General features: G+C 40.5%; 2 protein-coding genes across 3 annotated transcripts in view; both read left to right on the top strand.

Moving 5' to 3' along the window:
- Positions 1 to 9,454, top strand: part of tia1 (TIA1 cytotoxic granule-associated RNA binding protein) — a 43,566-nt gene extending 34,112 nt beyond the window's left edge. For both annotated transcript variants that reach the window (XM_078565750.1, XM_078565749.1), the window contains 3 exons: positions 1,676 to 1,799; positions 4,817 to 4,968; positions 6,017 to 9,454. In XM_078565750.1, coding sequence (XP_078421876.1) covers positions 1,676 to 1,799; positions 4,817 to 4,968; positions 6,017 to 6,140 — 400 coding nt within the window. In that variant the 3' untranslated portion in view covers positions 6,141 to 9,454. The remainder of the gene's footprint in view (positions 1 to 1,675; positions 1,800 to 4,816; positions 4,969 to 6,016) is intronic.
- Positions 9,455 to 14,372: 4,918 nt separating this feature from the next.
- The window catches only part of c20h2orf42 (chromosome 20 C2orf42 homolog), a 16,088-nt gene continuing 12,387 nt past the window's right edge, over positions 14,373 to 18,073 (top strand). The window contains exons 1-2 of the mRNA XM_078565716.1: positions 14,373 to 14,503; positions 17,346 to 17,393. The gene's annotated coding sequence lies outside the window, so the exon portion shown is untranslated. The remainder of the gene's footprint in view (positions 14,504 to 17,345; positions 17,394 to 18,073) is intronic.

Below are 18,073 nucleotides of genomic sequence, written 5' to 3'. Positions count from 1 at the left end.
ACATGGAATTGTGTGTTACTGCCTGTGTGGTTGCATTTATAGAATGAACATTTGGTACGGTTTAACAGTATAATCATTGTTCCAGTGGTGACCAATCTTGCTGGTTTCTTTGTACAAGCTGCTTATATCTGGGAACTATTCATCTTCTCTAAGTAGCCTGTTTTCAGTTGCTGAATTTTCTTGGAAAAAATTACTTTGGCTACAGTTTCCTTTTGAGTTTCTGGAAAATACTTTTTTCATATTTTTATTGTTATTCTCCAAGAAAATATTAAGTGTACAGTGTGAGCGCAGAGAATGGACTCCATCTGTTTTGCAGGGTTCATTTTGAGCCGTCTGAGGTGGTGATGTCTCAGATGTGGCATTCAGAGGCTTTGATTTATAACCCCAGTGAATAACTTCGGCTAATTACTTACATGTAAATTAAATACAGATGTGGCAAAATGAATTGATAGCTTAGACTAAGCATTGGCTGTGCATAACTGTATCTAAACATATGTTTTGCTTATGCCATATTTTGAAATATTTTTAGAAGGGAATCAATTTTTCTTCGCTGTTCAGATCTTGAATAGATTAGTGATATAAGGTGCAGTAACACACAAACACCATCAATTGCATACTGCATAAGAATCTCATCGCTAATGGATAATGTATTAGTTGAAGCACTTAGAAAGAAAATCCTACAAATGGCAACAAGTAATTTCCAAAATAGCTTGCATATGAGACCAGTCCCATCCTGATTCAGTATTTTAAATAGAGTTTTTTTACACCAACAAGAATTCAAATATCTATTTGCCAAGACCATATTGTGGTCTGGGCAGCTCATTATTGTCATGCTTTATAGCCAGCATGTGAAGATTTCCAAGCTGATTTAACAACGTAAATTACATTGGATGCCTGACCAGCTTTTACCAGCATGTTTATGCATTGAGGAGCCTCTACATCTGTTGATTTTCCAAGTGCCTTAAAGCTGGCTTTGAGAAAACTCAAATGAAACAGAGAATGATTGAGGGAGATGATTTAGCTTGGGCTAAGGATAGAAACAGTGATTTGTCAAAAAGCAGGAAGGAAAGCAAAATGGAAGTTGTAGACAGAAAGGACATATACACCCATTGTGCTTGTTTCAGCTAGACAAAATAAGTGACAGCCATTCGCTGCTTCATTCTTTAGGGCAATGCCCTGATCAGTCAGAGTCAAGCTGCCTGGTTTAAATTCAAACAATGTTTGGCAGCTGTCAGTCACCATTAACTGGTGCACTCTCCACAGCAATGCCTCTACCAGAGTCCACTTGCCAACAAATCAGCACTCTCTTTTCATATAATACAAAGTTGTTACTTCCCCTAATATTGATATTCTTGTGATTGTCCTATGAGTGCAAAACAAAAAGCTTTGACAAAATGTCCTTTTTCAGCAATACTTAATGGAAGTGTTATAAAAGCTGGTCAGACATCCAGTGTTGGGGCAGTTATCTGCCAACCAAATATAAAATCTGCTTTCAGTCTCTTGTTGGAGTTTTATAAAGCCTACGTTCTAGGGACGTGTGTCCTGTTCATGCTCACTGACTCCATATGTCCCTGGAGTAAAACATGACCTGTAGTCTGTAGTAGTTGTAGCATGGAAGGTGGAATAAGTCAATCTTGCTATGTATTCAAGAATTTTTTGTTTTCTATTTTTTTAGTTTTTCATCACATGAAAGTGCAGCACATGCTATTGTGTCAGTCAATGGAACCACCATAGAAGGACACATTGTCAAATGCTACTGGGGGAAAGAAACGCCTGACGGAATGGGTCAGTTTCAACAGGTGAGTTGAAGCCTTTTTTAATAGTTTTAATTATCTTGAAGCAAATTAGCGTCTGGCGAATGCTCAACTTTGCATAGAAATTGAATAACTAGCTCTAATAGTTTGTGAAGCTGTGTTTATTCGGATATATTTGTAACTTGAGAGACAATAATCAAACCAAATTAAATGCTTTTTAAAGTGTATTGTATTCCATTAATGCAAGATACTGATGTGACCTTGCTTTGGGCAGCACCACTCGATTGGGCCACACGAGTTATCTTGTCAATAAGTGCCTTATTCAAAAGAGCATTGACAGATTGAACTGGTCGCTTTAGTCACACAGTCAAATTAATAACCTATATCTCGAGGCTTGAACAGCTGAAAACGTTATATTTGGGGCTGTTGTTCAACTGACTAGGGAGCTAATAAGTCTGAAAATATAACTTAGTGATCGAAAAGAACAAAAATAGGGAAAGGAAGATGAAAGGGACATTCCTTTGTTCATTTTAATTATAGAACATAGGAGTAAAACCAAGCATGAGATTTGAGTAGCATAATTAGCTGTAGGATTTTTTATTTCTTTCATGAGATGAAACATTCTAGTAATAGCTGTAAATCAGGAGGTGGAAGGTAGAGGGGAACTTGGTGAAATTACAAGCACTAGGAAAGTAGTACTGAGCAAACTGATGGAGTTGCAGGCTGACAAGTCTCCGGGTCCTGATGGACTTCACCCTAAGGTCTTAAAAGAGGTGGCTAATGAAGTAGTAGATGTGTTGGTGTTAGTTTTCCACAATTTGCTAGATTCTGGAAAAGTCCCATCAGACTGGAAAGTTGCAAATATAATCCCACTATTCAAGAAGGGAGGAGGCAGGAAACTATAGGCCAGTTAACTTGAAGTCAGTCTTGGGAAAGGTGTTAGAATTTATCATTAAGGAGGTTATAACTGGGCACTTAAAAAAACTCAAGGTAATTGGCAAGTCATTATGATTTCGTGAAAGGGAAATCATGTTTAACCAATTTATTGGAGTTCTTTGAAGGAATAACGTGCTGTGGATAAAGGGGAGCCTGTAGACCTCCTGCACTTGGATTTCCAGAAGGCATTTGATAACGTGCCACATCAAAGGTTATTTTGGAAAATAAAAGCTCATGGTGCAGGGGGGAGAAGATTGGCTGGCTGGAAGAAAACAGAATATGCATAAATGGGTATTTTTCTGATTGGCAGGATGTGACGAGTGGAGTCCCACAAGGGTCTGTGCTAGGGCTTCAATTTTTTACAATTTAGATCAATGACTTAGATGAGGGGAGTGAAGGCATGGTAACTAAATTTGCAGCTGACACAAAGGTAGGAAAGTATGTTGTGAAGATGACATTAGAATATTGCAGATGGATATAGATAAGTTGAGTGAGCAGAAATCTGGCACCTGGAGTATAATGTGGGAAAATGTGAAGTTGTCTACTTTGGCAGGAAGAATAAAAAAGCAGAGCATTACTTAAACGGAGAATGACTGCTGAATTCTAAGATGCAGAGGGACCTAGGTGTTCTGGTGCACGAGTCACAAAAAATTAGTATGCAGGTACAGCAAGTAATTAAGGCAGCTAATGGAATGCTGTTGTTTATTACGATAGGAACTGAACATAAAAGTAAGGATGTTATGCTTCAGTTATACAGGGAATTGGTGAGACCACATCTTGAATACTGTGTGCAGTTTTAGTCTCCTTATTTAAGGAAGAATGTAACTTTGTTGGAGGCAATTCAGAGGAGGTTTACTGGATTGATATCTAGAATGAGTGGGCTGTCTTATGAGGAAAGGTTAGACAGACTGGGCTTGTTCCCACTGGAGTTTCGAAGAATGAGGGGTGACTTGATTGAAGCATATAACATCCTGAACTTGACAAGTCTTGGCAAGGTCAACGTGGAAAGGATGTTTCCTCTTGTGGGTGAAACCAGAACTAGGGGACACTGTTTTAAAATTAGGGGGTGCCCTTTTCGGACAGAGATGAGGAGAAATACTTTGAGGGCTGTGTGACTTTGGAACTCCCTGCCTCAGAAGGTGGTGGAGGCGGGGTCATTGAATATTTTTAAGGCATGTTAGGCAAGGGAATCAAAGGTTATTGGGGGTAGATGGGAATGTGGAATTCGAAACACTAAACGGATCAGCCATGATCTTACTGAATGGTGGAGCAGGCTCGAGGGGCCAAATGGCTTGCGTCTGCTCCTATTTCATATGTTCGTATGTCGCTAGCAAGGTCAGCATTGTTGTCCATCACCAAGTGCCCTTGAGAAAGAAGGTGGTGGTAGGCTGCCTTCTTGAACTGCTGCAGTCCATCTGGTATCTGTAGCAGTTGATCAACTGAGTGGTTTGCTAGGCCATTTCAGAGGGCAATTAAGAGGCAGCCATATTGCTGTGGATCTGGAGTCAAATGTTGGCTAGACCGGGTAAGGACGGCAGATTTAGCTCCCCTGAAGGACATTAGTAAAAAGGTTTTTTTCTCTGACAATCTATGTTAGGTTCGTGGCACTATTACTAAGACTAGCTTTGAATTCCAGATTGATTAATTAATGGAACCTTAAATTCTACCAGTTACCTTGGAGGGATTTGAACTCATGTGCCCAGAGCATTAGCCTGGACCTTTGGATTACCAGTGCAGTGACATTACCACAATGCCACTGTCTCCCTAAACATGTACAAAACATGGACTGAAATTGTTTTTTATTCTTTGCTGATCTAAGGAGTACAGCATTTCATGGAGCTTCCCGTAGCCTGAGTTCAGTGGCCCAATGGGATGCAGTTAGAAGTGAATGTATGGGGATAATGTTCTGTAGAATTGACCCTGATGATGAGAAACTGTAGAGAATTCATGCTCAGCTGCCACCAAACAAATCTGGAACTGTTCTCTAGCCAAGTGCATGCTGGAGCAATTTTATTTCAGCATAAACTGATTTTGTTAATTTCTCGGTCAATTTTCAGAAAATATTACCATCATGCTTCTCCTGACTGCTCCTCACCCAAACCCTTTTCCTTTGTTTTGTTTTTCAGCAAAATCAGATGGGTTATGCTCAGCCTTGGAGCCAGTTTGGCCAGTGGTATGGAAATACTCAACAATTCGGCCAGTATATGCCTAATGGCTGGCAAATGCCACCTTATGGAGTTTATGGGCAAGCTTGGAACCAACAAGGATTCAGAATGGAGTAAGGTTACACCTTTTGTTGTTTTTGCTGTATCTATTAATATGGGTTGATAAACACCCAATAACCCGTCCTGTTAACAGAAATAAAAGTGAGTAGATTTCAGGAATTGATTTTCCTTTTGCGAAAGGTCAATTAGAATTAGTGAAAGTAGAAATTAAACATACAACAGTTTTGGGTATATGTCAGAGTTCCTGGCTTTGCCTGGGACTGCTCGTTTTTTAAATTTATTCTTTCACGGGATGTGGGCATCACTGGCTAGGCCCGTATTTTTATTGCTGTAATTGCCCTTGAAAAGATAGTGTTGAGCTGCCGACTTGAACTGCTGCAGCCCGTCCATGTGGTGTAGGTGCACCCTCAGAGCCGTTAGGGAGGGAGTTCCAGGATTTTGGACCCAGCGACAGTGAAGGAACAGAGATATATTTCCAAGTCAGGATGGTGAGTGACTTGGAGGGGAACATGCAGGTGGTGGTATTCCCATGTATCTGCTGCCCTTGTCCTTCTAGGTGGCAGAGGTTGCGGATTTGGAAGTGTTTGTGCTTCTAATGGTGCCTCCAGTGCACAGGCGACTGAGACCTTGTATGGGTCTAAAGAATAAAACCAAATCAAAGCCTTGCTTTGTTTTAAAACAATGACCAGAGTGAGGAATTTCTCCCAAACAGTCCTAAATTGTGCATCATCAAAAATGCACCAATACCTCCTATTGCTTGCACAAAAAAGGCATTTTTTTTAAGACGCATGTATTCCAGTGTGATCATTCTGAACAGAGTGGGCCATGTTTGATTTTGTTCTTGAGTATTTGCAACAACTTGTCACTGCTATGGTGCCTCTTACAATGACGTAGTGATATGTAAGCATTTTGAAAACTGGAGCCTTTTAAGTTTAAGATGATTCAGTGTATATCATCCACACTTTGTAGCGGCCTTGGAGGGACTGTGGGGGGGGAGACTTGTGGCCCCTCCTGTTTCTATTTTTCATTGAATATTTAAAGCCAGTTATTTTGTGTTGCCTCTCATCGCTGTTTGATGTGCTGTTTTTTTCTCTCTTGCAGTCAGACACCGTCCACTGCTGCATGGATGGGTGCTAACTATGGAGTCCAGCCTGCACAAGGTCAAAGTCCCAGTGTGATAACCAACCAAGCAGGATTTGGCATGGCAGGCTACCAGACCCAGTGAGCAGAAAGGACTCTCTCTTCCTACCTATAGCCAGTGGTTTCCTGCCACAGCGGACACGTCAAGCCTTTGTTTACTTAAAGATGTTTTTTTTTCAAAGCCAGATCAATGAAAGATGTCAACTGCATTGTATTTATTTTAAAAGGAAAGCAATTCATTTTAGAAATCATGGAAATTCGTCTCATCCAAGCTTCTGTCTAAAGATGCTGGATGTCTGCCAATTTTTGTGTCCAGTTTTCTTCAAAAAAAAAAATCCATTTCTGTGGCCCTTGGAGAGAATAAACAAAAGCAGGGATTTCTAAGTAACGCTGCCACTTTTATAAAATGAGGCAGACGAATTGCACAATATTAGATGCCGTGTTTCTATACAGATACTGGGCAGTTTAGTTATGCATTCCACAAATTTGATTTAAAACTGTAAAATTTAATAATCCTATGTTTTCCACATTTCTATTGTACAAGGCCATACTTTGTAAATGTAGGAGGTTGTTCAAAAAGAAAAATGATCCTTCGGAACACGGGAGAAAAGATGTAGAGTCCCTTGAGCTCTCAGCATGTACACAGCATAGTTTAAAGCAATGAAATACTATAGTAAATGTTTATTTCTGTGTTTTTTTTTTGTTATTTTGAAGTAGCATTTTAATCATTTCATTAAAGAAACCAAGTAAAAACTTAGTGATGTTGTAGAGAAAGCACTTCTGAGTGTTGACTTGGACTCCAGTTGCTCTCCCAGTGTCATCTGAAGCACATTATCTTCTGGGAGGGCAGTTCCCTGGTCTTAGCAGTGTAAATCAAAATGGAGTTCTTCTTGGCACTGCAGAGCATTATCCTCAGGAACTGGCTAAAACTGAAATTTCCAGATGTGTAGGTGAAGCATAAAAATACTAGTACAGTTTAGGCTATCTGCTTGCTCCCAGAATCTGAATTTGGGTTTCCATTTTAAAATTAATACACATTTTCATCTTTGTTGTTTTAAATATAAGACATAAATGTAGCTACTGGCAAAATAAAACTGGCACCATTTGTGCCAAATTGTAGTGGGGGAGGGTGGTCGGCAGGGGTGGGCAAATCCTGAAGTGCTCAGGTTTAAGGGGACATTACCTGTTTTGCCAGAATTTGCAATCCGCATGAAAAGATGATTAAAATATACACAACCTCTACTGTTAACACAAGGCAACTTTTTTTTTGGTTAAAAACCTACTTTTGGCTTTGTTCTTTTGTGTTTTAATGATTTCAAGAGGCTGATGGTAGGAATCAAGTTCATTGTTGTAGTTGACTACTGACTTGAGTGTTGGCTCTTAAACACTTCAGCAAGTTAATGGCAGCAGTGTCTTAAGAAGGCTGCGGTTTGTTGGGGATCATTGCGCATCTCGAAACAGAATAACAGGCTGCATACACGAATAGCAATTGGAGAGAAGGGTGGGGGGGAGGGCGACAAAATTTAAATACTGTCAGTGATATGCCAGCACGGCAGTCGTAGCACTGGCTGCTTAACCAGATGGCTGTAGGCTCTGCTCCATGGGCTGGTGGGGTGGGGGGCTGCCCGAACCTCCATGCAGCAAGTCCATCTGCCACAGTTGATATGTTTTGTCTGTTCTTGGCTAAGTCGCTATTTGGAGCACCTCAGAAAAAAAAGAACTTCGAAAGAAAATCTCTTGACGTGTCTCTGCAGAGGGTGTCCTGAATGATGTAGTTTTCTAGTGTAAATGATCAGCTAAGCTCACAATATTGGCTGCATATGCATAAGAGGTACTGTAAATGTATTTTGTTGCATATCAGTTGTACATGGTTTTAAAATGCTCTGTCCCAGGATTATTGGGGAGAACTCACGTTTTCTCACCAATTGTCTCCTAGGCAACACGATTGTCTTGGAAGTCCTTCCAGCTGAGATTCTTTTCCATAGTTCAGGAAATCGGGAAGACTGCTAACCTCACAAGCTTTCTTCAATATCGTCTTAATGTGATTGTCATGTTTGCCTGGGCTTCTGGATTAAAGGGTCAAGTAGGGCTGTGCCAGTCCAACTGATTTAGAACATTTTAATGGACAAAGTTGAGAGAACTGAATTGTCATTAAGTCACTTGGTGCTGGAATGGTTAGTGTGCTGTACACATAGGATCTGGTCATTCTAATCCTCTTTTGTACAATACTTGTGGTTGCAGCAGTAAATCAAAATGTGGAAATGTTTATTTTCTCTTTTAAAATCTGTTCGCTTGACAACTCACCTGTGTACTGGTTGAAAGAAAAAGTATCTAGGCCATCTGTGACTTACTCTAAGATGACTTGTGTGCAAATTCTTGCCAGATACGCTATATGCACATTTAACCAATTTTAAAATAGGTTAATGTATTTTTTATTGGATTGTTTGGCAAGGTTTGTTTTTCATAATAGATACTACATTTAGTTACCAAAATGCGTAACTGGTTGGCCCTGCCCCCAGGAGTTTAAGTAAATTATCTTTTTGGAGTGGACTCATGCACTACAGATCAATCTTTCAGAACTTATGGATCATTTTGTTTTTAAGAAATCCTGAGCTTAGAGCATTGGAGACTGTATCCCTTTTGTTAACCTACAAGGGCTGACACGTGGAAATTACTACGCCAATTCCAGTTACCATGGTTTCATTTGACTAAATGGTTGATGTGGAACTTTTAAGTTTGCCTCCAACTGTTCATTGGGCGCTGAGGCAGTTGAAACAAATTGAATGGAGATTATTTCCAAAGATGGTGGTATTTGTTTCAATTTCATGTGTTGGCTTCCAATTTCACCCCCACGCCCCCCAACCAACAAAACAAGAGAAAGAAGTCTCCTGCTTGTACACATGCTCCACCAGTTAAGAGATTTCAAGAAAAAATTATACTTTTGTCATGGGACAAGACTGTATTTATGTGCATCTTTCTCCCAGATTCGGTTCTGGGAGAGTGGGATGGATTACTACCGCCCAACAGCCTCCCCTGAAGTCATCACAGGACTGGCTAGTAGACGAACCTGTAGTTACAGGCTTCGGTGTGGAGTGAGCAACACTTGGGTGAGCAGCTTTTCAGATAGATGAGTTGGGGTTTAAAAAAAAAATTGCAGCCTAAACAGGCCGAATAAAGAAAAGGGATAAAGTCTCTATTTTCTGTTTAAACTGCATCAGCATTTAAAAAAAACTTCACCTCAGGGGAATTCTATTCCAGGCAAAAATCACATGAACTAGGTTTGTGAAGGACCAATTGACTTGCATTCGGGTTTGTTAACTGCACGGCCTTGTTGGTATTATAACTGTAGCAGTTATTAACAGTCAATAAATAAAACGGTCATTGGGCCATCATACTGAACTCCTTTATTCTGTTTAATCACAGCTATTTATAATCTCTTGCTGCTTAGTTTTATCTTCCAACTGATGAACAACTTGAGTGTTGTGGCAAAAATGATCATTGCTTGATTTGATAATGAGAATTGTATGAATGCTTGTATGTACATTTGTGCCAATTCACACTCAGCCTTGTTAAGGGAGAAGTGCATGTGACACAATCAGTTTAAAATTCTGTTCTATGCTGTCGCACTGGGATACTTTGACAGCAACAATTTTGCCGCAGCTTCCCCAATGAGATTAACATCAGCTTGCATCCATGCAGTACCTTGAACAGAGAAAACACCTGAATCCAGTGACGTGCTACCTTACAGCCCCCTGCTTCAATCCACAGTGTTGCTATATATTCCAAATGTTAAAGCAAAAAATGTAGCAGCAAAGAGTAATGGAGACGATTTGTGTTTGTGATAATGGCACATTTCCTCACTTAAAGACCACATGCGCTGCTGTCGCCTTCATGCACACGGTGGGGTACAACTTTCATCATAAAGGAGTAACAGAATGCTCGCGGATTAAACCCAAGGTATTTTCTTGATTTACAGTATGCAGATCGAGATAAACTAGTAACCTTTCACCAAAGATTCAGTAATTAATTTGAGAATTAATTTGGTTCCTAACTCAGTTTCTTCATGTATCTACTTCAAGTTTATATTGGTTAAGATGGGAAACTTAATCTGCACCTCTTAGCATTTTTGATAAATGGAAGCTTGCTGAAGCTTAAACCCCCAAAGATGAAGCTGTGAAGGGGAAATCTTGTGATGAACTCTAATTTTAAGAGTCCAGCTTGGCAAGATTGAGTTTGACGTTGCAGTTTAAAGTAGGTGATTGGGAGTAAGGAACTTAATGCAGATAAGATTTGAAATGGAGTTTTACAGGACAAACTTAAATGCAGTTCAGAATGGTTGAGTTTTTGATACAAACTTTTAGCAATGTCCTATCGGTTGGGTTTGGCTTCTTGTTCTTTGCTGGAAACCTAATCTGCCCCTACAATTAACAAAACTGCATCACCCAGCTGCCTCTGGAATGATTCCAGAGTTTTTCCCTGCACTATTCTGTCCAGAAGGTAATTCCTGTTCCTACTGTTATTTTTTTGAACGTTTTTTTTAATCCACCTCCCAAGTGAAAAGCTTGTTTTGAAGTTCTCCCATTTCGTTCATTCTCCACTCGGGGCATACCTTTAGCTATCTGGAGTTTAGGCTGTGGAATTTCTTCCCTAAGTCTCCCCCCACCTCTCTACTTTTCTGCCTCCTCCTCTAAGGCTCTCTTTAAAACTTAGCCGCTTGATTGGCCAAATTTTTGATCACCTGACCTAATGCCCATTTGTGTGGCTGTGTCAAATTTGATCTGATAATGCATCTGAGCAGCGCCTTGAGAGGTTTTGCCAGGTTAACGATGATATATAAATTCATGTTGTTGAAGGGTTACTGGAAGTTTAGATATATACATTTCCTTAAAATTCCAGCAGGCTGATCAGTTAGTATTTATCCCTTTGCACCATGTTGGCTGAATTTTACTACGTCATTTTCATAAAGGAAATGTTCAAATTTATTGTGAACAAATGTTTTTTCTATGAATTACCAATGCAAAATGGATGGACCTGTACTTGACTAGGTTTGCTTTTTTTTTGGAAATGGGGCTGCTAATTCCAATCCAGTGAGGTATCTCCCTGCAATTTGTTCCTACTGTCACTTGGAATCTTTTGTTGTATTCTTACCCTTTTTGATTTTTAGCTGACCAAGTACATCTTTTCCATTGATACTGGCCATTAGGTGGAACCTACTTCATTAATAATAAAAACAAAATACTGTAGACGCTGGACATCTGAAATCAAAACAGAAAATGCTGGAAAAACTTAGGTCTGGCAGCATCTGTGGAGAGAGAAACAGAGTTAACATTTCGAGTCCGTATGACTCTTTAAGTGTTGGAAGAGAGGTAGAAATGGATGGGTTTTATGCTGTTGGAAAGGTGGGGGGGCTGGAGCAGGTCGACCAAAATAGGTCATATTTACAGAAAGTGGCCATGCAAGTTTTCAATTCCTCCATTTTAACCCTTATTACATTCTCAAGCAATCTGCTCTTATTCCTCAATAGCATTTTACCATTTTGGCAAAAAAAAACTTGCATGAGTTCCAACTTCCTTCAAACCAAACCATACATTGTTGTGTTAAATGTTTATAAAAAGCTGTGCAGGTTGGTGGGTTATCTGGGCAGGACAGCATCAGTTTTGATTGTGATGTGCCCCCTCAACTGAATCACTTCGCGGAGAGTGGAAGATTATGCATTGTGTCTGCAAGTGCAGGGCAAGGTAGCATTGGTATGCAGCTATTAGTGGAAGCATAATACTAGCATGAATCACTGTTTTCATGAGAAAAGAGAAAACATGGAATGACTTTTTTTTAAAAATTAGCACAGTTGAAATAACTTTTGAACTTGAGAAAAATGTCTGCACTTAATTTTAGAATTGTTAGGTTCAGTCATGAGGGGGATAATTTTATAAATGAAGGGGAGAATCACCTCCAAACGCATTGAAGCGTGGCAGTAGATTGGAATTTTTTGTACTGTTCATGGTCATGATCCTTTTGAATGGCGGAGCAGGCTTGATGTTCAAATGGCCTACTCCTGCCCCTATTTCTTACAATCTTATAATGATGATGGGAGCTGAAGGTAAATTGATGACTGTTTAATTTTCCCTTGGTGGTTGCAAACACTGGGAGAGAAAAATTGTATTAATAGGTGGGGGTTGCTGGCTGCATATGCAACATTCCCAGTTGAGTATTCTACGTTTGAATTTCTTTTGTAACAAGGAACAGTGTTAAGATAAATTGACCGTACTTTTGTGTTGGCTTAATTGATCACAGTTTGCCTCTGTCAGAGTTTATAACTTTGAACTCCACTCTTTGATTTGAGCACATAATCTAGGCTTGAAAAAATTAAGTATTTTTAAGTTCAGATCCCCTATCTGGAATCTGAATTCAATTTGGGCACCAAACTTCAGGAAATATATATTAGCCTTGAAACATACAATGATTCACCAAAATAATGCCAGAGTTTAAACGGCTAAACCGAGGCCAGTATAAAGTTGATATCCTGTATAACCTAGATTTCAACCAGCAGCAGTAGTTTCTCTCTACCCTACCTATTCCCCATAAATATCTGAAACTTCAATCAAATTACCCTTAACTTTCTAAATTCTAGGATGTACAACCCTAGTTTGTGTAATCTCTACCTGTAATTTAACCTTGGGAGTCCAGGTAAATTCTGGTAAATCTGCACTGCACTCCCTCCAAGGCCCACATATTCTTCCTAAGATGTAGTACCCAGAACTGTTCAAAGTAACTCCGGACGTGGTCTAACCAGGGCTTTGCATAGCCGAAGCATAACTTATACCCCCTTTGTATTCTATCCCTCGCAATATAAAGATCAGCATTCCATTAGGCTTTTTGATGTGCCTGTTCATGATATTTTAATAATCTTAAGTACCCAGGCACCCAAATTTCTTTGAACCTTCCAGTGTTTCTGACTTATCATCATTTAGGAAGTTCCATGTTCTAGCCTTTTGGGTCCAAAGTGGTGACCTCACATTTGCCTACATTGAAATCCACTTAGAAATAGAAAAAAGGAGTAGGTCATTCGGTCCTTCAAGCCTGCTCCTCTGTCTCAAAGCCATACTCCATACTCCCCATACCCCTTGATGCCTTTGAGTCTAGAAATTTATTTCCTCCTTAAATATATTCATTGACTTGGCCTCTACAGCCTTCTGTGGTAGAGAATTCCACAGGTTCACCACCTTCTAAGTAAATAAGTTTCTCCTTATCTAAATCCTAAATGGCCTCCCCCATATCCTGACACTGTGGCTTCTTGTTCTAGACCCCCCCACCCCCAAGCCCAGCCAGAAGAAACATTCTTCCATCCCCGTCAGAATTGTATATGTTTCAATAAGATCCCCTCTCATTCTTCTAAACCCCAGTGAATTCAGAAAGAACAGAAAATGCTAGATATACTCAACGGATCTGACAGCATCTGTGGAGAGAAAAATAAAATTCGAGTCGACCCAATCTCTCCTCTTAGGATAATATGTTTTGCCCATTCAATTAATCTTTTAATATCTATTTTTATGTGTCCCTCTACATTGCATACAATGCCATCTGTCTTTGTTATTGGAAAACTAGAACATCTGGCTTTCCATCTTAGCTTCTAATGAATAGTTAATAGCTAAGGTTCCTGCCAATAAAAGGACCTGCTCACCATCTCCTCCCGCTCATCCGACCAGGTCACGAATTTGTCTTCAGCCAGGCAGCAGCATATAAATAACAGCAATAGACATTCCCCTGCTTTGGTCATCCCTTCAAAAAAAAATTCAATCACCTTGATCAGCCTATCTTTTCCAAATCTTTGCTGGCTCTTTCTGATCAGCTGAAAAATTTCAAGGTGCCAATGACTCTACAGTTAATTATAGTGTAGTGCCTTTTCAACAACAGATGTTAGGCTAACTGGTCGATAATTCCTGATTTTCCCCTTCCTTAAATTGCAGAGTGACACACCATTTTCCAATATACAGGAACGGAGCTTATTCTTAAACCTAACCCCCTTTTCAATGCACTTGATTTTAAAGGCAGCAGTTTTTGAGGTAAAAGCACCTCCATAAACAGTCCAATGTTTTTAGTGTGCATTTTGTTTCTGATCCACAGGTTTAGGCAGTGCCACCTCAGCTCATTCCACGGCTGCAACAGCTGAAGGTAGCGAGTATTCTGGGAAATGGAGTCCCGCAGCGATGCAGGCGGGGGGCCTAGAGGGAGGGTGGGGACTACAGCTCCCACCATGCCCCGGGTGCTGCCGCCCCAGCTGACCGTGGGCGGCCAATAGGCGCTGGCGTTACAGCCCAGCGCCTAGCGGTTTTTGTAAGGCGAAATGGCGGCGCGCCTGACGGGAGCCCGGCTTTGACCGGGGAGGGTGTTTACACCCAAAGCTGTGAGGGGGAGGGGCGGGAGGGGGAGCTGTTCCCGGCCCAGAGGAAGGTGAGTCTCTTGTTTTATTTTAATTACTTTATCGGCGAAAATATACACTGAAGTGGCGAACGAACAATTCCGACTGAGACATCGCCGCAGCGATGCGGTCGCTTTTTGATGCAATTTGTGCGACGGTGCAGACTGAACTGCTGCTGGGCGGGGCCTAAACGCCTGATTGACAGCAGGACACGCCAATCAGATTCCAATATTACGGGGGTGACTTCGGATTGGACCAATAGGAGTTGAGACTGTAGGCGGGTCTGTGAAAGGTGGGCGGGTCTATAGCCTGTCAATCAAGCACTTGACATGAGATGGCTCAGATGGGAGGGTTTTCATCAGTGACTATAGTTGCAATGAAGCTTTGATCTTCATCCATAAATCTAATTTATCTTTTTAATTAATTGACACAGGGTGGCCCAAATTCCTGAAGCTATAAAACTATGGGAGAAGGTAGAAAAAAATTCAGCATTTAATCATCTCTCCCCTTGAAAGAAAATGTTGAGAAGTTTGATGGTGGCTTTGCATTTCACAGGGATGGGTTGTTTCATTCCCAAAACCCAACAGCTCTTCCCTGCTCTCATCTGTTTTTAACTATCCGGTCATTTACCTTGTTGGCAGTGTGTGGGCTTGCTGTGCACAAATTGGCTGCAATTTCCTGCCTGAACAGTGACAACACCTCAAAAATACTTCAGAGTGAAAGGCTTTAGGGCTGCCTGCAAGGTGAAATGCAATATATAAATGCAAGTTCTTTGTAATGGAGAAGTGCATTATTTTGCAAACCTAGGCATTGTAATGACAAAAGTTCATCCACATACTGTATTAAGGAACAAAATAAAGTATTTGGTTATGTCAGAAACAAAACTTTAACCATTAGAAAATGTTCAATACCAGCAAATCTCCCTTGGAGTGGTTCACTAGAGAGTCGGGATATGCTGTTTACCAATACACATAATTTTATAAATGCAGTGCAATGGGAAAGTGTGCACATATACATAAAGCAGCTTTTGATTTTCTGTGGCATTAAGTGTCAAGTAGTTTCTAAGTGAAGCACAGTAGGAGATCAGAGTATCATTGGACTAAGAAGAAAGAACTTGCATTTATATAGTGCCATTTCGGGAATTCAGGACACTTAAAGCGGGTTCACAGCCATTAAACGATGATCCACTTCACAGGGGCATAATCAGACAAAAGCTGACACTGATTCAATGGCGAAGGTATTGGGATAGATAATCAAATACTATTAGATAAATGTTCATGCACTGTTAACTAAACCCCTTTCATTAATCATTACAAACCTAATATGGCATGTCCTCTGGTTGCCTGCAGAACATATTGTGACAGAAAACCATCCGAACACAATCAAGAAATTCCCTACCTTTATATTCGATGTGTTAGTCTGCTTATCCCAAGCTGTGTGAAAGTTAAAAGCTGCCTTGAATCACTGCAGTCCAACTAGTCTAGGTACACCCACAGTGCTGTTAGGAAAGGAGTTTCAGGATTTTGACCCAGCAACAGCGAAAGAACAGCAATAGATGGTCTGTGGCTTGAACGGGAACTTGCAGCTGGTGGTTTTCTCATGCATCTGCTGCCGTAGATGGTAGAGGTCACAGGTTTGGAACATGCTGTTGAAGAAGCCTTGGTGAGTTGCTGCAGTGTATCTTGTAGATGGTACACACTGCTGCCGCTGTGTGCCAGTGGTAGAAGGAGTGAACTTTGGAGGTGGTGGATGCGGTGCCAATCAAGCGGCTGCTTTATCCTGGATGGTATCAAGCTTCTTGAGTGTTGTTGGAGCTGCACTCCTCCAAGCAAGTGAGGAACATTCCATCACATTCCTGACTTGTACCTCGTAGATGGCGGACAGGCTTTTGGGAGTCAGGAGGTGAGTTACTCTCCACAGGATTCCCAGCCTCTGACCTGCTCTTGTAGCCACAGCATTTATAAGGCTAGTCCAGTTCCGTTTCTGGTCAATGATAATCCCCCAGGACATTGATAGTGGATAGTGGAGAATTCAGCGATGGTAATGCCGTTGAATATCAAGGGTCATTGCCTGCATTTGTGTGGCACATAGGTTGCTTGCCACTTATCAGTCCACGTCTGAATGTTGTCCAAGTCTTGCTGCATATGACACATGAACTGCTTCAGTATCTGGGGAGTCACAAGTGGGTACTAAACAATGTGCGATCATCAGCGAACATCTCCACTTCTGACTTTGCGATGGAGGGAAGGTCATTGATGAAGCAGCTGAAGATGGTTGGGCCGAGGACACTGCCCTGAGGAACTTCTACAGTGATGTCCTAGAACTGAGATGATTGGCTTCCAACAACCACAACTATGCTTATCTAGTCTCTGCATTTGTACATTCTGCCATTTCACAGCTGTTACCATAGGGTCTATATGCAATTCCCCCTACAGTCATAAAACCTTTTCTCTCTTAATTTTACGCATAAAGTGATATACCCGCAGAGACCTTGGAGGATTGTAGGGCTGGTGATGGGGAGGATGATAGGGAGAGGCAGAGCCATGGATGGAATTGTACACTCCGTAAGAATTTTTATAATGAATGTAGATGAGCTGACAGAGATAGGGGATTACTATTAGAAAAGTAAAAGCAAAAACTAACAAGAGTGTTATTGGAACAAGGCTTCACCAGAGTAGCTATTGAGGCAGGTGCTAGAACATTTTTTTAATAGAGATTTAGATAAGTATTTAAAGAGGAAGATTGTAAAAATAATACAGAGAAAGGGGGAGGAAATGAGATTAGAGTAACACTGACATAGTGGGCAATAATCTTTCTGTGCTGTGATTTCTATGATTTTATAACTCTACCTGTGATTTGTAATTTTTTTTGTAGAATTCTGGTCACAAATATGGAGAGAACAAGCAGGAAAAAAACAAGAATGTGGGTAACTTTATTGAAATATTCTGATGAAACAATAATTTGTTCTCATGAATGTGCAGCATAAATGATAACTATTACAATAGAGATAACAATTGTGATGATTTAGTGCTTTAGGCAGTTTTGAAATCAAAAATTGAAGCTATACGTATTTGGTTCTTACTGCATTGAAGTTGCAGTTTATTCAATATTTTCTCTGGACAATGGCAATGGTCCAAAAGTGCAGTATATTATAGGAACTGAGTACAGTTCTGTGCCTGATTGATTTAGAATAATTGGAGGAGAGATTACTCAGTTGTTAATTTTCTCTAGAGCATCATACTTGTATATTCTATGTTACTTTGGCTCACTTACTATCCTTCTTGAGCCTTGCTTAAAAGAGAGACACATTGCTGAAGCTTTTCATCTTGCACTCAACAAGAAGAATGCAATAATGCCAAATTTAATCCTATCACAACAATTTATACTTGTCCTGATGAGTGCAAGGTGAAAAGCTCCAGCAACATGTCTCTCTTTTCAACAATATTCAAGTGTTGTATTACTAAGCTACTATCTTTCTGGTGACAGTTTGTGGGTTCAAACCCTGTGGTGGGACTTGAGCATGCAATTCAGGTTGGCACTCCGGTGCGTATCTGAGACAGTGCTGTGTAGTTTGAATTGCCAGCCATTTGATTGAGATGGTA

This window comes from Cetorhinus maximus, chromosome 20 (genome assembly GCF_964194155.1).
Source record: "Cetorhinus maximus chromosome 20, sCetMax3.hap1.1, whole genome shotgun sequence".
Taxonomy (NCBI): domain Eukaryota; kingdom Metazoa; phylum Chordata; class Chondrichthyes; order Lamniformes; family Cetorhinidae; genus Cetorhinus; species Cetorhinus maximus.
The sequence above is the reverse complement of the archived record's forward strand: the minus strand, read 5'-3'. Positions and strand labels throughout refer to the sequence as shown.